At 48.8% G+C, this 25,452-nt stretch overlaps 1 protein-coding gene across 6 annotated transcripts in view; it reads right to left on the reverse strand.

Annotated features, from left to right (window-relative positions):
* Positions 1–25,452, reverse strand: part of MYH10 (myosin heavy chain 10) — a 132,512-nt gene that overhangs the window by 91,111 nt on the left and 15,949 nt on the right. For all 6 annotated transcript variants that reach the window (XM_030295421.1, XM_030295422.1, XM_030295420.1 and 3 more), the window contains exons 3-4: positions 16,735–16,891; positions 9,729–9,756 (exon numbers count right to left, since the gene is read on the reverse strand). In XM_030295421.1, the coding sequence (XP_030151281.1) occupies positions 9,729–9,756; positions 16,735–16,891 (185 nt within the window). The remainder of the gene's footprint in view (positions 1–9,728; positions 9,757–16,734; positions 16,892–25,452) is intronic.

Below are 25,452 nucleotides of genomic sequence, written 5' to 3' on the forward strand. Positions count from 1 at the left end.
ATTTTAAACTTCCATTCACAAGCTGATTTGCATACTTCTTTCCCCCATAATTTAGTTCCCATTGAGATGCACCTACAATAATCCAAAACTTCCCACAGTTTTAAGACTTGAGCATTTCTAAGACAAAGGATCTTCTAAAGAGTGCACAAAGAGCACACTGTGGTCCAGAGAAGCTGGCTGTGGGGTCGTGGCGCTAGTTCACGGGAGACAAGAGAGAATACCAGACTTCCACTGACATCACAATGGCTTTTCAACTGTATACCGCACTGTCGCCTTAGATGTGTGGGGGCTTTTTAATTTTTGTTTTTAAAGCAGTTTTAGACTTACAACAAAATCGAGAAAGGCAGAAATTTCCCATATACCCCTGTGCCCACACACGCATAGTCCCATTATCAACATCACTGAAACGGGACACCGTAATCACCCAAAGTTCATAGTTCACGTTAAGGTTCACTCCGCTCCAGGTGTTTGCGGTACATTCTATGGGTTTGGACAAACACGTGATGACTCGTACCTACTACTAGAATATCATGCAAAGGACGATCAAGTTCCTCTGTGCTCTGCCTGTAGTCATCTCCCCTCCCTTCCCACACCCCCGGCACCCGCTCATCTACTCACTGTCTCCATGCTTTTGCCTTTTCCAGAATGTCATATAGTTGGAACTTCTCAGAGTGGCTCCTTTCACTTACTAATGCGCATCTGGAGTTCCTCTGTGTCTTTTTGTGGCCTGAGAGCTCGTTTCTTTTTTAGTGCTGGATCACATTCCAGTGTCTGGATGGACCACTTTATCCATTCACCTGCTGGAGGGCATCCTGGCTGCGTCCTAGTTCAGGTGATTGTGTACGAAGCAGGTTTTGGTGCAGACCCAAGTTTTATTCCGATGGGGAAACGCTAAGGCGTGTGCCCGGTGGATCCTGCTGAGTACGCCTGGCTCTGCAAGAAACCACCACACTGCCTTCCAAAGCTGCGCCGTTTCGCTCTCCCACCAGAGACGAATGACCGTTCCTGTCACTCCACGGCCTCGCCAGCATTTGGCGTTGTCGCCGCCGCAGACTCTGGCCGTTCTAGCGGGTGTGTGCGGCTAGTATGTGACGTGGGGCATCTTTTCGTGCACTCCTTCGCCATCCACGTCACGTGCTGAGGTCTCTGCACCATTTTTTAATGAGGTTGTTTGTTTTCTTATTTTACGTATTTCTGGCACATCTTGGGTAACAGTCCTTTACCCGACGTGCCTTTTGAAAATATTTTCTCCCAGTCTTTAGCTCACGTTTTCATTCTCTTGACGTTGTCCTTTCGAGAGCAGAAGCTTCTTTAATATTAATGAAGTCCAGCTTATTGTTTCTTTCACGGGTCATGTCTTTAGTCTGAAGGACTAGACATGGGTCACGTTTTTAAATATCTGAAAAAGCATCACCAGAGCCAGGGGCCTCCACATTTCCTCCTGTCGTATACGAGTTTTATAGTTTGGGTTTTACGTTTAGGTCTATGATCCGTTTTCTAGTTCATTCTGTGAAGGGTGTAAAGCCTGTGTCTACATTTTTTTTTTTTCCCATGTGGCTGTCCAGCACCGTTTATTAAAGGGCCTATCTGCCCCATGATGTTACCTGCGAACCTCTGTCAAAGATTAGTTGACTGAATTTTGGGGTTTTAGCTATTTAATCAATTCTACCAATTTGCTGATCTTAAATTCTTAACATAGGTTACTCCTAGGCAAGAACTAATTGTTTTAAATCTAGGCGGGCTCGGTCAGCACCACCTAGTGTATTTGTATAGGGCACATGAAATTCCTTAACAGTAAGAAAAAAGTCAGGGCGCCTGGGTGGCTCAGTCGGTCAAGCGTCCGACTTCAGTTCAGGTCATGATCTCACAGTCTGTGGGTTCCAGCCCCGCGTTGGGCTCTGTGCTGACAACTCAGAGCCTGGAGCCTGCTTCGGATTCTGTGTCTCCCTCTCTCTCTGCCCCTCCCCTGCTCTCAGTGTGTGTGTGTGTCTCTCTCTCTCTCTCTCTCTCTAAAAGAAAAAAATGTTAAAAAAAATTATATAAAAAAAAGTCTTTAAAAAAAAAAAAGAAAAAAGTCTCATCACATCCTGATGGAAGGGTAGTGTGGGGCAACCACGGTTTTATAAAGGTTACATTGCCAAATACATGTAAAAGGAGAAAAACTTGAGTTAATCAGCAGTTAGGAAGTCATAAATGTAAACAAATTACTCTCTAAAAAGGGAGCTTAGAGGGCAGAATCATTTCCTCACCCACGTGGCTGCAGTGTGACTTTTAATTCTAATGAGAAGAAAGTCATGTTGACGAAACACTCTTGATAGGATCTCACCTCCAATCACGTGGGATCCAAGTGCATGGCTTTCTCAGGATAAAGGAGACCCTGAGTGTCTTTACTACCGAACATGGCAGGACGTGAGAACAATGAGCACACGGGGGGTAGACGCTTAACTGGGAGCCCACACTGCCCGGCCTGAGTCTGCACGGAAAAAGGCTGGCCAGGTGGTTGTAGGCAGATGAGGCCAGAGGGGAAGTTAAGATGTTCATCCTTTTGGTGGAAAAGTAAGTTCAGAGTAAATGATTAAAACAGTAAAGGTTAAAGAGTGGCTATCAAACCACCTAGGTAGTAGATTAAAAAAAAAAATGTTGCTTCCACCTGTGTTTTTCTCTGGGATACTATGTACACAGAAGGACTCAATATAAAATAACTATTACGTAAAATTGACTAGTTAATCTCACGTAGGAAACTTAACCAGCTTGGCTGGGTGCTAAATTTGAAAGGATCCCAGCTACACGCCCTTGGACTTCTTTACGTGGTGGGCACTCAAAGGCACCACAGAACATGCTAGGAACATCTCCTAGCCTCTCAGATCTGAGACACATTGTTTCCCATTTTTAGATTTCTCAAGTCACAATGTAGCTTATAGTAGATAAGAACAAGAAACGGGTTATTAAATATCACAACCAGTGATATCCAAGAACAAAGAAAGCCTGAAAGAGGCTGAAAGAGGTGGGGGTGGGGATTTGCCAGGGAACTTTCTTCCAGGGCGACGGTAACGTTCTCCATCTTGACAGAGGTTCACACGATAGGAATAACTCAGCAGAAGCAGATTTAAGCCTCGTGTATTTCATCACGTGCAAATCATGTCTCCAAAGATAAAGATATAAATATTGGGCTTTAGTTAGCGTTACCTACACTGCAGTGTTTCAGGGGAAGTGTGCGGATATCTACAATTGAACTTGAGATAAATCAAAGGAAGGGACTGATAGCCCATCAAAGTGGCACAAAAATTGCTTTATTTCTGACCAGCAGCCACAGAAGGAAACAGATCTAACCTTAAGCAGAGCCTCCTGAAAATACACCTGCCACTGACCATCATCCCAGGGAGTCTCTGGATTGGAAAAAGACAGACCAGGAAGTGCAAATTCAGCTGTCTGTTAGCATCATGAAGCCCGACAGAATCCTTCATGCTCTCTCCTTGAAGCCCTCGTCCTCCTTTTCCATCGAGTTTAGTACAGAATATAGAAGTCTTTTCTCCTGTTACTCTACGGCCAATTAATTTGCAATCCCCGGGTGCTGGACGCGAGGTGGGAAAGGAAGAATCTCCTCCCAACACAAACAAGAAAATGGAGTGATGCGTGGACACAAGGTTGAGCAGGTCAGTGTATCACAGAATACAGTCAAATATTACTGGTGGAATCTAGGTGGTAGGTCTAGGATCCTGGATTCAAAACTCTTCCCATTTTGCTTTAGGTTTGGAAATATCCACAATAAGATGCTTGGAAAAGTTAAAAGAGAGGAAAAGAGAAGGTACTTGCTGATGGCTACTCTGCGCTCAAGAAGAGAAAACCAGAGACTAGGAGCCTCGGCTCCTAAATGCAAACCTATTAATTGATGACAAATGAGTCTAAAATGATACTCATTACAAGTGCCCACAGAGGGCACTCTGGGTGACAAAAGTAAATTAGCGTTCGCTAAGCTTTCATTAAGTCCACAGCGGTCATCCCCTGAGTGTCTCCTGCTTCCAGACATTACACAAAGCCTCGTCAAACATGGTCACCCAAGCTCCCAAACCACCCAGTCAAGGAGGAGAGGCCCTGCACCGGGCTCCCTGCTTACTGTTCGTGGGGCTGCCGTCGTCCCGACACTGCAGACAGACGACACACGGATTGTCTTCTTCGCTGGCCCACAAGCAGGCTGTAGCTCACCTCTCCTACACATCTGGGGGGGTTCCGATGCCTAGATTCCTGTGTGACTATTAACAGATCCTGCACAATCGACAATCAGCCTGGTCTCTGTCATTCACGGTGGGCCCAGAGAGCTTGTGCTAATGAGGTGACTCACGGTGTTCCAGGACGGGCACTGGCCACACTGGAAGACCAAGCAAATGGTTGCAACTTTGGGCATGTGAGCCGTGTGAAACCAGCCCAACATCCTGGGAGGGGAGAGGGGCTGGAGACTGAATTCAATCGCATGGCCAACGATTCAATCGATCGTGCCTACTAATGAAACCCCAAAATTCTGGGCTCTAAAGCTTGGGTGAGCTTCCTGGTTGGGGATAAACAATGATAACATGCTGGGGGGGGAGGGGAAGAGCCAGAGGAGACGAAGCTTTACATTGGGGACTTTCCGAGACCTCACCCTCGCGGTCTCTTCTCTTGGTTGGCTCTGATTTGTCATCCTAGTGAACGGTCAAACCCAAGGGGGTAGCAACCCTCAAATGTATAGCCAGCTGGTCAGAGGTACAGGTAGCTTGGGCCCCCCTAAGGCTGGTGTCTGCAGTGAGGGCCCTGTGTGGGGGAGTGCACCCCGGGTAATCCGTGTCAAAACTGCATTGCGATGGATAACTGTTTTCTTTTTTTAAAGTTTTGTTTTAAGTTTATTTATTTTGAGAGAGAGAGAGAGAGAGAGAGAGAGAGCACACGAGCAGGGGAGGGGCAGAGAGAGGGAATCCCATGCAGACTCTGAGCTGTCAGCATGGAGCCTGATGTGGGGCTTGAACTCACAAACCGTGCGGAATTTCTGAGCTGAAATTAAGAGTCGGACACTCACCCAGGTGCCCCTAAAGATTTTTTTTAAGTGTATTTATTTATTTTGAGAGAGAAAGAGAGAAAGAGGCAGAGAGAGAATCCCAAGCAGGCTCTGTGCTGTCAGCGCAGAGCCTGACGTGGGGCTCAGTCTCACTAACTGTGAGAATCACAGAGTTGGCTGCTTAATCGACTGAGCCACCCAGGGGCCCCTGCAATGGATAATCTTTAAAAGACGCTTGCAGATCAGGTTCTAAGTAACTGGCTTTTTTGAAGAATACAAGCCAATGGAGGGAAAAAAAAAAAAAAAAGCAAGAAAAGTGAGACTATTCCAAAATACTAAAGACCAAAATACTGAGACCTAACTAATGCAAGGAGTGAGCCTCGACAGGATCATCGATTTTAAAAGTTACAAAAAATAGGTTGAGAAATAGCACAGAAAACCAAACACAGGTTCTGCAGTAGACAGGATGGAACTGACGTTGGTCTAAGCGTGCTAGCGGTCCGCGGTTCCGTGGAAACACCCTCGCCCTTGGGAGACACCTGCTGAGGTATCTCAAGGTGTCAGGAGGTCTGCAATGATTCATAAAATGGTTACTCATAAAAGTTGTTTGTGTGCACAGAGAATTCACAGAGTGAAAGGTATATAGCCATTTAAGGCATCGTTCTTTCAACTTCATAGGTTTGAATTTTTTAAACATAAAAACTGGCGGAAATGCATCAGCAAAGGTTTAAAAAAGGGAAAAAATGAAGGAAATGTGGTAAACATTTTAAAATCATTGAGGGGTGCCTGGGTGGCTCAGTCAGCTAAGCTTCCGACCTCAGCTCAGGGCATGATCTCACAGTTCGTGGGTTCGAGCCCCGCATTGGGCCCTGTGCTGACAGCTCAGAGCCTGGAGCCAGCTTCCGATTCTGTGTCTCCCTCTCTGTCTGCCCCTCCTCATTTACACTCTGTCTCTCAAAAATAAACATAAAAAAAAAATTAAGATCACTGAAGCTGGGTGATGGGTTCATGGGGGCAATACACCATTCTACATCCATATGACTTTTAAGTTTCAAAATAAAATGCCTCTTAAAAATGATGCCAGAAAGGTTTTTTCCTTTGAAAACATATAGGATCACCAGTTCCTAAAAGTTCTTAATCTGTTCTTTAGTCCATTGTCGTGGTTCCTCCTTCATTAAGAGATTTCGTTCTTTTGTTTGAAATTTTATCTATTTCCTAAGTAGATACTATGTTCAGAACACCATGCCAGGTTCTCAGGGATTATTAAAAAGCAGTCACGGTAAGTCAGGGTTCCTACCTTAATAAATTGCAAAACAAGATGCACAGGACAGAAATAAGTAGACAAGAAGTGCAGTATATACAAAAAAAGGGCCCGATGAGAGAAAAATCAATGTGGGTTGGCCCTTACTGTGTAGGGGGTTCCAATTTTGGCATGCTCCTTCTTTTTTTTTTTAAGTTCTTGTTTTATTTATTTGAGAGACAGAAAGCGAGAGCAGGGGAGGGGCAGAGAGAGAGAGAGAGAGAGAGAGAGAGAGAGAGAGAGGGAAAATCCGTGCTGTCAGTGCAGAGCCGGACTCAGGGGCTCGAACCCAGGACCCGTAAGATCATGACCGGAGCTGAAATAACCGTCTGAGCCACGCAAGTGCCCCAATTTGGGCATATTTCCTCCCTGGAGGGAAGGCACAGAAGTCAGCCAGGATCCACTAAAATGGGCCAGATATTAGGTGCGGGACCGGCTAGGACAAGACAGAAATGTCCAACAACGTGACTAGAAACGGGGGCCTGAGAGAAGGAGGGGACACCGTAAGATCTTGGGGCCTACAGTCCTAAAAGCTGATGACACAAGTAAGGACGCTGGGCGATGCATCCTGTCCGCACAGGCACGAAGGTTAATTTTGCAGTATGTTGAGTTCAAGCTGCTGTCGGTTCTCTACTTCACGCCATACGCTCCGGTAACACCAAATCCTTGAAAACTGCCTGGTGCGTTTCTCACCTGCCGTCCTCCACGCCCGGAGGCGGCGCTGGACCACCCTGGTGCAGCCGGCACCGGGCTTCTTCGAGAAGCCACCAGGGATCGTGAGAAGGAACAGGGTCTAGAAACTAACCCGGTGGGCACCTGCCCACCTGAGCTAAGAATCCACCGGAAGCCAGTGCGTACCAGCCGCGGCCGCCGCCTCCAGAGACCCAAGTCCCCTCCCCCTTCTGCCACCCCGCCGCCCGCCCCCCAGAGATGGAGTCTAGGGTCCCTCAGGCTCACAGCCCTGCCATCCTCGACTGTGTTCACGCCCAAGACGTTGGCTCCTCTGGTCACTTAGGTCTGCTCGCGCTTTCTCCTGCTCCCACACCCCCTTATTTTCTGCTCCCCCCCTTTCCTCTGCACACTCTGGGACCCCCATTCCAGAGGAAGCAAGTCACCCACACTGTCCACCTCCTCCTCGAGTGCTCTGCTCCGTCCTCTGGCTGGTTTCCTGAATGCCCTAGCTCCCCCCCTCCCCAACCACTCCCAGGCAGACCTCTCAGGGGAGGACCACCCTGGTCTCCCCCCCCCCACCCCGCCCCAGACCCACGTCTGGAAGAAAGTCAGTGGCATCCTCCTCACTTACCATGATGCTGTTTCCAGACAAAGCCCCCGCCCGCCCTGCCCCACCCCTCCTCTCTGAGGTCACAGCATCGGATTTATCTCCCCCAGTAAGGTCATTAAAAACAAAAACCTCCAGTCTTGTTTCAAAAAAGAAAGCACTTTTTATTCCCAAAAAACTGGGAGGGAGACGATCTTGGAACGAAGGACACCCTCTAGGTGAACTCATGCCGCGTTATGAATGGCTGGCGCTACACGCTCCGTGATGTGTGCGTGTGACATCCCACACCCAGGCCCCTGGGACCCCTCCTCCCTCCCCAGCTACTCACGCCTGTGGCCACACCGCCCGCCCTTCCTGTGCACACACCAGTGTCACCAACGTCAATCCTCGATCTCTCCGGACCCCAGCACTCGCGCCCGACCACCCTGCTTCCTCCCAGCCACCCCCTCCCCTGTGCCGCCGTCCCACCGTCCACGGCGGCAGCTTCTCCTGCCAATATTCTCGATTCTCTGGCTCCACTGGTCCCCACTGGCCGAACCGGCCATCGCTCCCCTTTGGACGGACTGGACCTGGTTCCAGTCCGGCGCTCTGCTGGGAGATGGTCCACAACAAGGGCCCCGACTGTCTCGCGCCTCGTTCTCTCTGCTCCCTGTCGTCTCCCACCCTGACTCTGGCCTGGGCCGCGTGTCTCACGTGGGAGTGGGAAGGCAGCACACAGGACGCAAGCAGGCACTTGAACGATGCGCCCACCTGCTACTCCCGGAACCTTGCCGCCCCGTGAAAAGCCCGGGTCGGCCCGCTGGAGAATGAGAGGGGATGCAGAGGTGAGACCAGAGCACTCGGCCACAAGTGCCACCCCCACCCCCCATCTGCACAGGTGCAGGGCCAGCCCAGCTGGGCTGATCGGCCTGACCCAGATCCACCCGGAGGAGCCCGACCCAGTTGCTGGGAAGGGTATTTTAAGCAGTCAAGTTTCAGGGTGGTTTGCTGTTCAGGAAAAGCTAACTTGTAGAACCCAAAGGCTAAGCCCCGCTGGAAGAAAACGTATGCCACCCACAGACCCGTGTCAACTGCTCCGACCGCTGTCCCCGCATTAGATCCCGGACTTGCCACTTCATAGAAGAGAAGCCGTCTGAGGAGAACCTCCTCGATTTCCAGCCCCCCGGGTCTCTCATCAGCATTTACTCTCTCGCACAGAGAACTCTCCACTGCCGACCTGCCCACCAGCCTTCACTCTGTTTCGGAGCAGCAGGCCTACACCGGAGGCTTTCGGTTTTAACTTTTCCACTTCCCCGTCATTCAAGTGCACCTGGCCCGGCCTCCCTCTTGGCCCTGGTCACACCCGATGCACCTGTCTCCGCGGGGCTCACTCTGCCCCCTCAGCCTCGCTGACCTCTGCCCGACCCCTGAATGTACTTTTCCTCGAGGCTCCACACCCGGCCTTCGCTCCCCTCCTTTTACAGGGCTGCGCGGATGGGTCAGGTCTCGGCGCCTGGACCAGCCCTCTCCTGAGCTCCACATTCAGGCGCACAGCACAGCAAATGACCCCACTGAGGCTGTGAGGACCCTTTCACTAACTCCCCCTCCTCGCTGAGCGGGTCTCCTTGCTCGGCTCCGGATGCGGTCACACCTCTGCCTGAGGTCACTGCCTCTCGCCTGCAACTCCCAACAGCCTCCCCACCGGTCTTCAGTCCATCTGCCATGCACACCGCAGCCAGCCCGGTCTTCCTAACAATCCTCTTCTAAGCAGATCTAATGGTGTCCTGCTGTGGATACGGCTTCGTCCAATTCCGACTCTCTAGCACTCAGCACACAAGGCCCACGACTGTCGGTAATGTTCACCGGGTGAAATGTCCAGTAGCCCAACAGGCGCACATATAATAAACTCAAGCCCGAAGTGTCACAGATTAATGCTGAGAAACGTGGGAAAGGCCTGGTTTGACGGCCAAACAGTGAACCCCCAATTTAAACAACTCACATCATCTTAGTCTTAAAATGGTAAGTGCCAAGGTTTACGTCAAATTCTTAAAATTACTACTCTGCACCCCCCCACACCACCTCCCCCAATTGCTTTAGTTTCCAACAGAATCGAAAACAAGTCCGAACGTTTGAAATTTACTTACGTGCAAAGAATTGACTGGTCCTCACGATCTAGAAAACAAAACAAAACAAACAAAAAAAAGAAAGTGACCATTTGCCTGGTGTTTTAAACACTTGATACAATAACGTTGCAGTAACGGCCCACAGAGTATTAGTAACTCCACTCCTGCCCCGCTGCTTCCCCAACCCTTACAGGGCCCTAAATCCAGTCACCCTTGCTTTGCCTTACAAGGCCAGATCTTCGGGGGCGGGGTGGGGGGGGGCGAATAACAGCCGGGCTTCGGAGGCTTTATTTGCCTAATCAACCTTGACGCTCAAGCCGTGTGCATAACGGCTTCACCTGGGGAACCTTATAAAAAACGTGTCCCCCAGGGCCCCTCCCTCACAGGATCATTTTCAGGGGGTTGGGATTGAAATTCCCTGTTTCAGTAAGTTGCCCAGGTGACTCCGATGGCAGTCAGAAAGGCTTCGAGAACACTCACAACTAGGGAGGAATCGTTATTAGAAAAAGAGAGAGAAAAAAAACCCTGAGTGGGGAAGGCTGAAGGTGGACAGACATCTAAATGAAGCGTAACCAGCGTCTCAGGTCCCGATGGTATAGGCACCAAAAAGAACAAAACAACGTACAGCAGAAGCAGACTCGCACATGACGTTAAAGTGACGAACGACTTAAATCTTTTCGAATGAAAAGGTGACATTCAAACCCACAGCGAGCCCACGGACAGGCCCCCTCCCGGCCCCCCAGCGTGGGATGTATGATTTCTAATCATTTATGCGCGTGGATATCCATTTTTGCAGACGAGAAAATGCTCCTGGAGGGGGTCAGGTCATCCACCCAGGTCCCGCAGCCGCTGAGGGGTGATGACCCGGGCCCGCGCTCGCAGGGACCGGCCCAGGTGGATCTTTCGTCACTCCTACGCAGAGGCTGCTCGCCCTTGGGTGGCTACATCAGGACCCAATAAGGGTCTCACAGTAGTTCAGGCACAGACAGCATTTTTTTTTTTTAAAGTAGGCTTCACACCCAGCGCAGAGCTTGAACTCACGACCCTGAGACCAAGACCTGAGCTGACATCAAGAGTCAGCTGCTTAACCCACAAGCCCCCCCCAGGCACCCTCCACCAGCATAAGTAGCTTTTGTCAAAGAGAAATAAATGTCACGGTATTATTAAAATAAACTAACCCATTCGTACACCCTGTGCATAAACTGAGTTCTACAAAGAGCGTGTTACTGCCCAGTGCCTCAAGTCTCATTGAACTGGGAACGGCCCCCGACCACCACCCTATCCCTCCCTCCGGCTGCGCAGGCCACATTCACAGGACGAGGCTGACCCCTGCCTCCTTTACTGGTCTGCTCTCGCAGGGGTCATGACATGCCCTTCCTTCCACGCGCTCCCCCAGGCCCACGGCCACCGTGTGTCCCCACGTGTCCTTCCGTGCTCAGCTCAGTTGGGGCCCCTCTGGTTCCTCGGTGCGTCCTCCTTTCAACCATATTCTGGAGTTAGACACACGATACCGCCAATGCCTGCCCACGAGGCGGTGCTGCGTGAGATCCGGCTCGCTTCCCTACACCAGCACCTTCGGTGGCTCAAAGTCAGTGCTGGGTGCCGCCCTGGGCTCTGCAAGCTTGTGCCCTGGTTCCCACTCTGCCGCGAACTGACTCCGCATCTATAAATGCGCCACTGATGCCCTGCTCTTCCCGCATTCTTCACCCATGCGGCTAGGATTTTAACAAATCCGTATTTATTCACTGTAAATAGGAACCCCCAGAGCCCTAAATTCTCCAGGTCTGAGCAACTTCCAGAGAACCCCACCACACCAAGTTTCTTACGGCTTTTCTGAACCGGTGCACACATACAAAAACTAACCAAAACTCAACTGCCTCCGAATTAATTCAGGACGGCTCCCTTCGGGCATCAGTACACACTTGCCATCGTTGTTCGAAAGCAGAAACCCTCACAACCACCACCTACTGTTCCAATCTGCCCCGTACTTCATGTCCTGTGCTTCTCACCGCTGCAGCCCGAGCCGAACCGAGCCAGCTCTGCTCGCCAGACTTCTCTGTCCTCGATGTTCGTCTGTCTGGTCTTGTGCTGGCTCTGCGCCTCAGTTTCCCCATCCGTGCAGTAAGGGGTTGGGCTTGATCACCTCTAAGATGCTCGCCAGCCGTGATCCGACCACGCCTCCCTTCTGCCTCACTGAATCCTCCTCACCCTGCCGACTAAACAACTATAACAACGTACGACGACCTCGATCTCTAAAAACCTGTAAATGTAACCAGAGCCTGAGATGATATTTGAGGGAAACCATTTTGCTTTCAAAAATGCAACCAGCCTCCTAAAGACTATGGAGTCCTTTCCTAGCTCAGTGTTTCCCAAAGCACCTCCTAAGAATCACACGGAGGTACTCAGTGAATCCATACTGAGTTAAATCAAAATGCAACAGCAGAAGTGGTTTCCGATCAATGACCTCAGCTCCTACCTTAAAACACTAGACGAGAGCAAATCAAATTCAAATTAGAAAGAAGAACGGAAATGGGAAAGAACAGAAATCAATGAAATGGGGAACAGGAAAAAGAAGAAAAAAAAATGTAACCAAATTCTGGTTATTTGAAAAAAATCATACAATTGATAAACTTCCAGCCAAACTGATCGGGAAAAAGACACAAATTGCCAAAGTCTAGAATAAGACAGAGAACAGCTACCTAGGATCCCACAGACACAGTCCGAGAACTAAGATAAAAAAGGCAACTTTTTAAAAAGACGTAAACCACTAAAGCTCATTTCAGAAGAACGAATAACCTGATTGGCCCCATATCTGTTAAAGAACTTGATGTTGTGGAACTAATATAACGTTACATGTCAATTACACCTCAGGTAAAAATAAACTGAATGTGTAATTAAAAGCCTTCCTGCAAAGAAAACGTATTTCACTAGTGAATTCCACACAACATTTAAGGGGGAAAAAAACCATACCAAACTTTTCAGAAAATTCAAGAGGAAGAAACCTCTCCCTCCCAATCCATTCTCAGAGACAAGCCCGACTCTGATGCTACAGCTACAGAGACGTTACAATACAAGAAAATGACACACAAATCTCTGTCATCAGCAAGGGCACAGAAATTCTCAACAACACGTGAGCAGATCAAATCCGGTGACACAGACAAAGGGGGTACACACATGAGAAGCAGGTGACCTTCGTCCTGGCCACGCAGGGTTATTAGTTCAGCACCCAAAGGCCCACGATCTAACTCACCTTATCTACAGACCACAGAATATCTGAATAGATGTAGAAAATGCATTTGACAAAACTCAACATTCACTCGTGTTAAAAGAAGAAAAAAAAAACTGAGCAAACTAGGAATACAAAAGAATTTCATGAACAGAAAACGTGTCCAGTGAACACCATCCTTCATGGTGAAAAGGTGAAAGGTGTGCCCGAGACCAGGAACACGGCAAGGATGTCTGTTGTCGCCACACCTACTGAACATTATTGCAAGGCGAGAAAATAAACCCAAAGCCTAAGACATGAAGGAGGACACAGCAATGTCTCTATCTGCAGAAGACATGCTGGTCTACACAGAAAAATCCCAAAGAATCTACCAAAAATACCTTCCAGAAGAAGTGAGTTTTACAATGTTGCAAAATACGTCAATACATGTATTTAAAAAAATATCTCTTACATCAACAGCGTGCGATTGGAAACGTTTAAATTTTAAGTTCCCTTTAACACTAGAAAGCATGAAGCACTTACTTACATTGCGGTCTGTGTTTTACTTAGATACAAATCTGACAAGAACGGGAAGCTGAGATTTTTGAAATCAAGTTTATGTCCAAGAACTCTGCCATTCATTCATTCATTCATTCAGCCAGTGTTTCTTGAGCAACTACTCTGTGCCAGACCCACTCTGCATTTTATTGGTACAGTGTCCCCTAGAATCCAAACTTAGGAAGAAAGGTAAGCTCTCCTCTGGTTCTTTGCATTAAAGACACAAACTCTGACCAGTAATTATGATTACCGATCTCTTCACGGGCCCCCGTGGCATTTGGAGGTTTTGCTCACAGTGCTAACTGAAAACCTACACGGACCAGGACTGGTAGGCAGTGTAAGCTATTACTCGACTACCCGAGTGCAAGCCCAGCCCCACGGAGCTGTGCGGTACATCAGCGTGTAGCCCGTACCGACAGAACGGAATGTGATAGGGTTGCTGACAGGTGTTTTGTTTTGTTGGTTTGTTTTTTTTAACAACTTTCAGTTGTCATGTAGCCAAAACTATCAACTAATTCTTTCTGCTTTTCACGTGGAATTTCATGACTGTGGATGCGAATGTGTCACACTGCCTTGGCTTTGAATCCTAGTTCATAACCCCTTACGACCAACATCTTCTTGGGTCGAGTTTTTAACTGTTTGGTGCCCCAGTTAAACAGGGGCAGCAACTCTGTTTACTTTATAGGATGGTTGTGGTAGATTATGTCATGCACATGAAACATCCGGCCAGTGCCCGGCACACAGGAATAGTCAATAAATGTTCACGGCAGTACTCATGAGGATAGCGGCAACGACACGACATGCTGGTAAGCCACCTCTTCCTTGTTCTGTCCGCACAGGGCTGGTCTGGCAACCTGGTCGTGGGACACGATTCGCATTTAATCACTGGTAACTATTTCGTTCGATTCAGTTTTTCCAATCGACCTGTCAAGATAATTTCAAAAACTCTCTCTTTTCGTCAAATGTATTTATTTCCCCTGCAAAGTTTCACGTCATCTACAAATTTCACGGGCGTGCGTCCTGCATGCTGAGAAGAATGTTGCAACATTTTTAAATGGCCTTTAGTGCACACCCTGACAAACCCGGACAACCTCAGCTAGTCACCAGTACCCCATGGGCACCTTTGCCACCAACAGCCCTGGGGACGTCACGTTTGTGACACTCTGGAACGCCGTGTGGCGGTCCTGATTGTCGTTAACACCGTCCACTGTGCTTTTCCTTCCCGCTAAGCGAAAGGTATGTGGCGTGTATTGTCACGTTGTTCCTAGACTGTCAACAATAGATTCTAGAACCCTCCCTGGCAGGTACGTGAAGCTCAGAGGTCTGAAGCCTCTGCCCCTTTTTCAGAGTTGGAACTGCCCTCCGGAAACCCCCCTTTTCTAGATGATACTTCAGAGACCAGAGGGTCAGCCACGTCAACTGTGAGAACGTACTTGTCTGGATGCGGAAATATGGATTCAACCGGAGAAGGAGTGTCCTGTCTCCAATGGCTTCTCCCATATGAGGCAGAGCGTGCTCGTTCATACAAACGCTTTTCTGCATATAAAGATTCTTCTTCGCAGAGACACAGAACCAAAACCAAAGAGGCTGGCCATTCTCTCTCCGCGGTCTGAAAGCCCCCCCCAGCAGTAGCCATTTTCTTAGTATTCTCTGGCTCTGAAACTAAGAACTCATATTAAATCTCATCTTTTCTCGGCCTAAACGGATTCTGGAGAGTCACTCTTCTAGCTTTGAAGTCCTTCCTGTTTGCCTCCAGGGACCTGGTACATAAGCGTCCCAACGAAACGTGAAAGCAGGGGCTGGCCTTCCCGCTACCCGTCAGACCCAGCCCCCAAGGCCTGCAATGCAGTGACAGGTGGACAGATCACATCCGGTTCCTGAAGATCACGGAACTACTTTTTTTTTTTCAAAAATTTTTTTAATGTTTTATTTATTTTTAAGACAGAGAGAGACAGAGCATGAGTGGGGATGGGGTAGAGAGGGAGACACCAGAATCCGAAGCAGGCTCCAGGCTCCAAGCTGTGAGCACAGAGCCCGACGCGGGGCTCAAACCCACGAACCGTGAGATTGTGACCTGAGCCGAAGTTGGACACTCAACTGACTGAGCCACCCAGGCGCCCCACGGAACTATTTTATAAGAGCCGATCGAGTTTGTCGTACTTTGCCGAGTTTATTTTGTAAAAGATGAGATGAGAGGGAGCGTTATTACAGGAGAGCTCACAGAGCACTAGGAGGTCCCGTGTTCAATGCTATCTTTTTGAGCAGTAAGAGGGAGATGCATTCAAAATGGCCACGTTCTGGTTTTCAGGAAAATGTCCCTCCGTACACCATTGTGTCTAAAGCCAGGATTCAAAGGGATGACTCTTCAAATTTATACTTCATCCTAAGCCCAAAAGGAAGCCACTGCGATCCACCAACCGGCCCAGTGCTTTCTAACTTCTGTTGTCCCCTCTTCTACGTATTTACGACAGAAATATTTTATGACCTTTCGCTCCCCAATGAAGCCTCTACCTTTTCCATCATCCCTCCCGTGGCTCTTCCTATGGATGCTAAAACCCAGTCCAAGAGAGTTCTGGTTATCCCGGTTTGTGATGGACAGCAAACGTATATAAAAACTAGATGCTTTTTAACTAAAAAAATTAATGTGAAGTAATTATGAAGCAACAGTCATACTTACCTACTTCTTCTAGAAAATGGCCACACTGCCCATTGCCATCTTAAAAATTCCTAATTCAGGGGCGCCTGGGTGGCTCAGTCGGTTAAGCATCCTACTCTTGATTTCAGCTCAGGTCATGATCTCACAGTTCACGAGACCGAGACCCACGTCAGGCTCTGTGCTGACACTGCAGAGCCTGCTTGGGATTCTCTCTGCCCCTCTCCTCTGTTCATGCTCTTTCTCTCTCACTCTCTCAAAATAAATCAATTAATTAAAAAAAAATTTTACGGGTGCCTGGTGGCTCAGTCGGTTGAGCATCTGACTCTTTAGCTCGGGTCATGATCTTAGTTTGTGGGATCGAGCCCCACATCAGGCTCTGCGCTGACAGTGTGGAGCCCGCTTGGGATTCTGTCTCTCCCTCTCTGCCCCTCCCCGTGCTCTCTCTCAAAATAAACATATTAGAAAAAAAAAAAAAGACTTCATAATTCCTCCACAATAAACACTTAACTACGTTCCAAGATTGTTTAAGCTTAAAGCCCTTTGAGACACAAAACCACTAACTCACATTTAAGAAACTGAGTATTTAGTACTCTAACCCTCCCAGTTACCTTGAAGCATGCATCTATAAGCAGATTCAGAGATAGCGTAGATGTGTGGAGGCATCTCGTGGCGTTTCTTCCCTCTGTACATTTCAATGATATTCTCAGAGTAGATTGGAAGATTCTTGTAAGGGTTTATGACTACACAGAAGAGTCCAGAATAAGTCTAGAAGAAAAATAAAATACAGCGTTAAAAAAAAAAACAAAAAAAACCAATCCCTGAATATATCACACAGCCAGAGACCATACAGTAATCTGAACAGGAGCCTTCATCCCTAGAGTAATTAATCTCTTCTAATTAAATCTAGCCGAGGATATACGATTCCAAGCCACAGGCAGTTCTCCCACAGATCATTTATTAAGGGGCACTCTTCTGGACTCAATTCCTTCATCTGTAAAATGGCCATAACAACATATGCTTCCCAACCTCACAGGGCTACCAGCAAAAGGCTCAAGCAGCCCGTGATTCATGTTTTCGGGGCTATTCTTTTCCGAGTGTGCACGGTACGAAAAGGTCAGTAATCTAGTTCCAGATTCCACACTGCAGCTAATCGTTTAGGAAATGCCATGTGTTAAGTTTGGGTGTAGACTCAAAGAAGAATACCCACAATTACCTGAAAACATGGTTGTTAAAGAGATTCGCAAAAACATAAAACTTCTCTAAGTATTTTGCTGTGGAAAACAGCGTTTGTTTTGTGAAAGATTATTTATGTTAACTTGTTGTACACTTATTTTTTTTTTTAATGTTTATCCGTTTTTGAGAGAGAGAGCATGAGTGGGGGAAGAGTAGAGACAGGGAGACACAGAATCCGAAGCAGGCTCCGGGCTCCGAGCTGTCAGCACAGAGCCCGACGCGGGGCTCGAACTCACAAGCCGTGAGATCATGACCTGAGCTGAAGTTGGACGCTCACCCGACTGAGCCCCCCAGGCATGCCTGTTGTACACTTATTTTAAATGAATTTATTTAAATAAATACATGGCTTACTATTTTTAAGTGAATTGATACATATTTTTAAAATTTGTTTTAATTTCAAATACAGTAAGTACCGATAAATATAAACCACACAAACACTAAAGGACACAAAAGGGTCCTCAATTTATTTTATTTTTCTTAATGTTTTTATTTATTTATGAGACAGTGTGCAAGCAGGGGAGGGGCAGAGACAGAGGGGGACAGAGGATGTGAAGCAGGGTCCAGGCTCCAAGCCATCAGCACAGAGCCCGACGCAGGGCTCAAAAACTCATGAGCCGTGAGATCATGACCTGAGCAGAAGTCCGACGCTTAACCGACTGAGCCACCCAGGCGCCCCCTCAATTTTTTTTTCAAAGGCTTTGTTTTTAAATCATCTCTACACCCAGCATGGGGCTCGAACTTATGACCCCAAGATCAAGAGTCACATGCTTCACCCCCTGCGCCAGCCAGGTGCCCCATGGGTCCTCAGCAATTTTTAAGAGCCATTAGTCTAGAAGACATGAACCCTTCTTGGCCAGCACAGTTACCATTATCAGAACCGATACTAGGAACACTTTTGCTTTGGGGGTTTTCTTAATTCGCTAAGAATGGTTTCTGGGAAGAGTGTACAAAACTGACGGTCGGGGTCAGGGAAGAACAGAACCGCCAGGCTGCTGCCGGGGGCCCCAGTCCTCCAAGGACCGAGGCATCTGGAAGGGGCAGTCCGTGGCACTGTGAAGCAGGCCTTTTTTGTTTTTTTGATGTTTATTTAGTTTTGAGAGAGAGAAAGACGGACAGAGCAGGAGCGGGGGAGGGACAGAGAGAGAGGGAGACACAGTACCCGAAGCAGGCTCCAGGCTCCAAGCCGTCAGCACAGAGCCCGACGCGGTGCTCGAACCTGCAAACCATGACGAGTTCACGACCTGAGCCGAAAGTCAGATGTTTAACCGACTGAGCCACCCAAGCGCCCCGCAGGCCTTTTAATGAAGGTGAGCTGGGGGACCGAGTCCACAGGCAAGAGGACGCTACAAAGGCCGGGGCTGACGGCGTTCAGCTGCGTGGCCCGCTCCCCGGGGACCCTAAAGGGTTTCTCAGCCACAGCTGTGTCTGTGAAGGCGGAAACCTTGGCAGCTGCCGCCAGAAGGCACCCTGGAGACGGCTCTAGGCGCACACTGCAGTGACCGGTGCTAACGCGGGGACGGGAGCCTGCTGGAAGGAGGGCAGTGGTCGGGTCAGAACCTCATCTCAGGCTGTGCCCCCCACAGCTTTCCTAAGTCACAACAGGAGGTGCGGGTGTGGGCAGAGAGGAGGCAGAGGCGAAAGGCTCTGCCCCAAGTTCACGGCTAGGAGCTGTTGGCCTTACTTCTGAGCTGGCCAGAGGGACATCGCCCCTGTCTGCCTGAGGCCAGAGATGGCGCCTGCCCCCTCCCTCGCTGGCCACTCGGGTCTTCTGACTGTCGGCTCTCTCGTCCGGGCAGCTCAGGTCCCAGACAAGCCTGACCGGCTCCTGTATACAGACAGGTTAACAAATCCTAACTATACGTCTCAATGATTTTTTTAAAAAATGTTTATTTATTTAAGTAATCTCTACACCCATCCTGGCGCTTGAACTCATGACGCCGAGATCAAAAGTCACAGACACTCTTCCGACTGAGCCAGCCGGGCGCCCCTCGATGAATTTTTATACAGACCCCCCTTTTCCATTCAAAAATTAGATCGGAGTCTATCGTGAAGCTACGGATTCTACACTTCACTTTTATAAGAGGTAAATTATAGACCGACCACAAAGAAAACAAAACAAATAAATGCAAGAAAGTTAAAATACGGAAATTCAGTTTAACATCCCATACCACGTATGGCGTGGTAACAGATCCTAACAGCGACATTTAACTCAGAAATAATTCCCACATATGTGTCTCCCATGCGGTGGGTGCTTTTCTGAGGACTCAGGATCACAAAATGACTCAGTCTCACAAATATGAGTACGTCATCTAAAAACAAGGTTAAATAATCATCAGTACCCTGTGCTTGCCAGAGAGGGGGAGTAAAAAAAAATGTTTATGTGGAAACATCATTCAATTTAAGTGCTTGAAGAGCTGACTTTGAACCCTCTGGAAATGAGCTCCAATTCCGGGCTCCTGTAGAAATGATAACGGAAGCGATGCTGGGTTACTTTCATCTTCCGCGGGGCACATGGCAGGAGGGCAATACGCTGTTAAAATCCTGTCTCTCTGACTCCAAAGTTCCAATTAGACCTCATTCAGTGTGTGAATAGGCACACGAGACATTTTACGCCTTCAAGAAACACGCACCTCCAGGTAGGAAGACAACAGACTAAACACACACGTGAGACACTAAAAAGAGAGCGGTAAGAAAAGAGAAGGAGAAAGATGAACGCGATTATAAATGGGACAGAAACTCTGCAGCCGCACACGCAACCAACCCCAGGCCCCGAAAGTCAAGGCCGTCTGGTCAGAAACTGCGAAACGAGGTACAAAATTCAGACTAGATGGTCTCTGATGTCCTTTTAAAAACTAGTTAAAGGGCAAAAGGAGGGATAAAGAAGTTGCCATGAAAATAGGGGGAGCGGGGCGCCCGGGTGGCTCAGCAAGATCATGATCTCACGGTTCGAGAGACCGAGCCCTGCGTCAGGCTTGGTGCTGATGGCGAGGAGCCTGCTTGGGACTCTCTCTCTTCCTCTCTCTGCCCCTCCCCCACTTGCTCTCTCTCCCCTCTCTCAAAATAAATAAATAGACTTAAAAAAAATAAAATAGAAAGTGCATGAAACTTAGTGGCAGGATATAGGCAAGGCAGAGTGAACAACTCGGCCTCGCCGAGCACGGAACGTGCACGGTGGGAGCTCAGAAGGGCGGACTCAACCGCTTAGATTCTGCCCGCACAGGCGATCAGGTATCAGAGGTTCAGGGGAGAAGAGCCACGGAAGGGAAGGAGAATGTTTATAAAAGGATCGATCTGGTAGCCCCACGGAAAAGAGGCCGGAGGGCAAGAGGTGAGGAGCGGGGAGTGGAGACTACTACTGCCCCAGTCCCAGCACAGTGCCGGGGCTCAGATGAGAGGGAAGAGGTGGGTCACGAGAGAGCTGGGGGGAGGGAGACTCCATGGCGCTCAACAGGTCTGCACATAAAGACCACCAAAGAAGCGAGCTAACAGCCCCAGCGTTCAACCGATGTACATACAGGAAGAACAGTCTGATATGTGGGGGAGATAACGAATCCCCTTTGAGCGCACGGAGCTTGGGCGATGCTGAATGGGGATGCGCTACAGCAGGCGCGCCCGGGAGAGCGCCTAGGGAGAGCTGGACAAGCCAAGAGAACATTCTGAAGCACTGTGAAGGCCTGACGGACGTCTGTGCGGCCTCCGACACACCAGCTTCTGTTACACACCTTCCTCAGAGCGACAGGCAAAAACACCTGCACAAGAAACCTGCCGTCCTGTAGACACGCTGCCCTGCTTTACGCCTCCAGGCTTCTGCACACGCAGCTCTCTCTGCCCAGAACGCCCACCATCCGACAGGAATGTGCGCGCACGTTCTTTCAAGGTTCCAAGGACTGCACCAGGGCGCAGAGCAGAAGCAGGACCGAACGGGGGTCTCACCCAGGCCGCTCCCCCCCTGCAGCTCGCAGAGGGCATCAGGCCACCACCCGAAGGAGAGTTCACCCACACCATCTGCAAACACTGCACCCACAGAAATTCGCACGCGTGTTTGAAACGATAAACCCGAAACCCTGTGTGAGGAGGAAAGCATCGTCATCCAGAGGCTTCAGAGAGAGGATGTGCCTATGGAAATTGCCTACAAAATCAGCTAAAAGGAAGCTTTAGGAAACAGATTTACAGGTGCAGCAGAATGTAGCAGAACAGGGACTCCACCAACTGGAACAGAAATGCACAAGGAAAGGAGACGTGGCTGAGGCCGGCAAGGAACGGCTGTAAGCAGTCCTCTGACATGAAAGCCCAAAACCCCACAGTGGAGAAAATAAAGAGCAGAACGGATATCAGGAAATAAGTGATCCAGTGGGCACATTTATTCCGAGAGCGCTTCCCTCTTAGAGAAGAACAGGACAAGACGTACAATAATAAAAGAAGGCACAAGGGTAAAGACACTAGAATAATCATTATTGCTTCTTTGGGGGAAGAAAGGCCAAAATTCTGTAAAAAAGGACAATCATCGAAAACAAACTGGTTGCTAAACCCTTAGGTGAATGGCAGACAAGGACACTCCCCATACACACGTCCGCCGAACAAAACCCCAGACCCCGGGCTGACTCACTTGTGAATCTCAACACCACAGATAGAGACGAGCTGGCATTAAGCATGTCCTGAATCCACATCTGATCAAGCCTCTGGACGCAAATGCAATCAACAAAATCCAGACTATGGGAGGTTCTACAGAACGGACTCTGTTTCTTCAACTAAAAGAGGGGAGACAGACAGATCAGAAGAGACAGAACTACTTAGCATAGAGTGACCGTCTCTGGACCCTGAAGTGAGTAGACCCGCTGCAATAAACGTTTATGAGACCTAAGGGCAGTGTGAACGTGAGCGAATGATGACACAGAATCATTAAGTCCTGCTCACGCAGACGGTAGTCACAAATCCCAAAATCGGTGGCTGAGCACCAGGAGGCTGAGCAGAGTGAAATCTTGAGCAGCATGCAAGGTCAGGAGCACAGAAACTAGGAGCCTGCCCGCTGGGAGGAGGGGAAACGTCCCAGGCTTTCACCTGAGCCCCTGATCCATGAGGAGCCACGCGTGCTAGACCCGTTCGCCTACCCGCCTGCCCAGAGCAGGACTCTAGACACAGCTCAACGTCATTGCCTCCGCGCTTCTTTCCGTACAATCACGGGCACATGAGACACCTACAATCCAGGATAACATCTGCACCCCTGTGAGTCTGTTTGCATCGCCTCGTCTTGTTACCTTGGACAGTGGCATGTTCCAGTGATTAAAAAACGTGATCGAGAATTCTGCCAGAGAATCGGGAACCATTAAAAGAAAAGCCATAAAAAGAAACCATAAAAAAACAAACATAAAAAGCCTTTAAAAAAATCATAAAAAGAAAACCCAAATGAAAAATGCAACATTAAGTAATGGAAATTAGCAATTCACCGGGTGTGTTTAAAGACAATTTAGATACAGATGAAGAAAGAATTAGTTCTTCCACACTTTATCAGAAGCAAATATCTGAGCTAAGCACGGGGGTGCGGGGCGGGGGATGGGGATTAAAATACAGAAGGATGGGAAGGCTGCATGGGGCGCGGTGACAAGGTTGGACTCAGTGGCACAAGAGTGCTAGCAGGAGGAAAGGGACCGCGGGGCAGAAGTGGTCTTGGAAGGGGCGATGGCTGAGAATTTTCCAAAACCAACCAAAGCCATCAAGGCACAGACGAAAATGCTCCAAGCTCCACGCCTGATACAGAGATGCAAACTTCACCTAAGCACCTCGGAGTGAGTGTGCTGGAAACCAAAGACAAAGAGAAAATTTTAGGAACCGCCGGTGCAAAGAAGCACAGATTAGCGTCAAAGGTACGAGAGCGAAACTGCAGGCTGGGTTCTCAACGGCACACAGCGCGGTGGGAAAATCGCCACCAGCTCTGGACTCTAAATCCAGGGGGGGGGGGAAGAAACGTGAGAGATGAAGGAGGAGGGGCACCTGGCTGGCCCGGCCAATGGAGCATGTGACTCTTGATCTCAGGGTTGTGAGTTCGGGCCCCATGCTGGGCGTGGAGCTTACTTAAAAAAAAATTGAGGAGCGCCTGGGTGGCTCAGTCAGTTGAGCGTCCGACTTCGGCTCAGGTCATGATCTCGCTGTCTGTGAGTTCGAGCCCTGCATCGGGCTCTATGCTGACAGCTCAGAGCCTGGAGCCTGCTTGGGATTCTGTGCCTCCCTCTCTCTGTCCCTCCCCCACTCATGCTTGCGCGCGCGCTCTCTCTCTCTCTCTCTCTCTCTCTCTCTCAAAAATAAACATTAAAAAAAATTTTTTTTAAATCTAGACACAGAAATCCACGTCAACATACTGAGCAGCAGCGTGCGGGCTGGGAGGCAGCAGAGACAGAGTTCAAGTGCTCCGGGGCCGCTCTGCGTCCACTGCAGGTAAAGAGCAGCAGTGGCAGTCAGTCTCTGGTCGGTCAAGGCTGCGCTGGAGAGCAGGTGACCGCTAAAGGAATGACGAAGACGAGAGCAAAAATACCCATCACAGGGTGAGAGGTGAAAAGGTACAATGGTAACAATAAACGTTACCTCATCGAAAAAGGAGGGAGAAAGAAGGAAAAGCACAGAACAGGGGGACCAAGAGGGAGCAAGGGGTCAGATGGCCGAGTTCAACTGAAATTTTTCAGTTACTACTGTACCCGTACATCAGCTAAATACTCTGGTTAAAATATTAATACTGTCAGATTAGGGCCAAAAATAACAACTACAGGCTGTCCATCAGAGACCAACCATCTTACGTAGAAAACCACAGGAAGGCTGAACATAAAAGTCTGGAAAACAACAAGCCGTGCAAACACTAAGCAAAACGGAAAAAAGCTAATACTTTCCAAGAGAAGTATTTACTTCTATTTATTTACTTTTAAATTTTCTTTTTGAGAGAGAGACAGACAGACAGAGCACGAGTGGGGGAGGGACAGAGGGAGAGGGAGACACAGAATCCGAAGCAGGTTCCGGGCTCCGAGCTGTCAGCGCAGAGCCTGACGCGGGGCTTGAACTCACGAACCATGAGGTCATGTCCTGAGCAGAAGTCAGCCACTTAACTAACTGAGCCACCCAGGCACCCCGAGAAGTATTTACTATTTAAAAAAAGACCATTTCGGGGCGCCTGGGTGGCGCAGTCGGTTAAGCGTCCGACTTCAGCCAGGTCACGATCTCGCGGTCCGTGAGTTCGAGCCCCGCGTCGGGCTCTGGGCTGATGGCTCAGAGCCTGGAGCCTGTTTCCGATTCTGTGTCTCCCTCTCTCTCTGCCCCTCCCCCGTTCATGCTCTGTCTCTCTCTGTCCCAAAAATAAATAAACGTTGAAAAAAAAAAAATTAAAAAAAAGACCATTTCACAAGGATCCACCAGAAAGATCTAAAAATCCCACCTTTGGCTACATGTGACAACATAGCTCCAACACATATACAGCAAAAATGACAGAACTGAAAAGAGGAACAGATTAATGGTGACCGATAGAGAACAGCAAATAAAACTCGAAAACCATGAGGATATACACTGCACAAGAGGGACCCTGCATCCAATCGCAGCGGATGTGTGTGTTTTTCAAGAGCGTGCTGACCTCTTACCCAGCTCGAGCACATGATGGACCATAAAACAAGTCCAACAAACTTCAAAGGACTGAAATCGTTCAGGGTATGTTGTTCTCTGACCAAAGGGATTATGAGAAACAACAAAATCAACCTGAAAACCCCCTGATTTTTGAAACAAAATTTTTTTAATGTTTATTTATTTTTGAGAGGCAGAGAGAGAGAGTGTGAGCAGGAGAGGGGCAGAGTGAGAGGGAGACACAGACTCCGAAGCAGGCTCCAGGCTCCGAGCTGTCAGCACAGACCATGATGCGGGGCTCGAACTCATGAACCGCGAGATCATGACATGAGCCGAAGTCGGACGCTCAACTCACTGAGCCACCCAGGCGCCCCTGAAAACCCCGATGTCTAGAAATTAATCAACCTACTTCTAAATAACTCGCAACGTCCATGAAGACACCCTCAGTATTCTGAACAGTAATGAGAATACAACATACTGGGACTTGCAGAAGATAGCTA

The sequence above is a fragment of the Lynx canadensis genome, chromosome E1, assembly GCF_007474595.2.
Source record: "Lynx canadensis isolate LIC74 chromosome E1, mLynCan4.pri.v2, whole genome shotgun sequence".
NCBI classification, from domain to species: Eukaryota; Metazoa; Chordata; class Mammalia; order Carnivora; family Felidae; genus Lynx; species Lynx canadensis.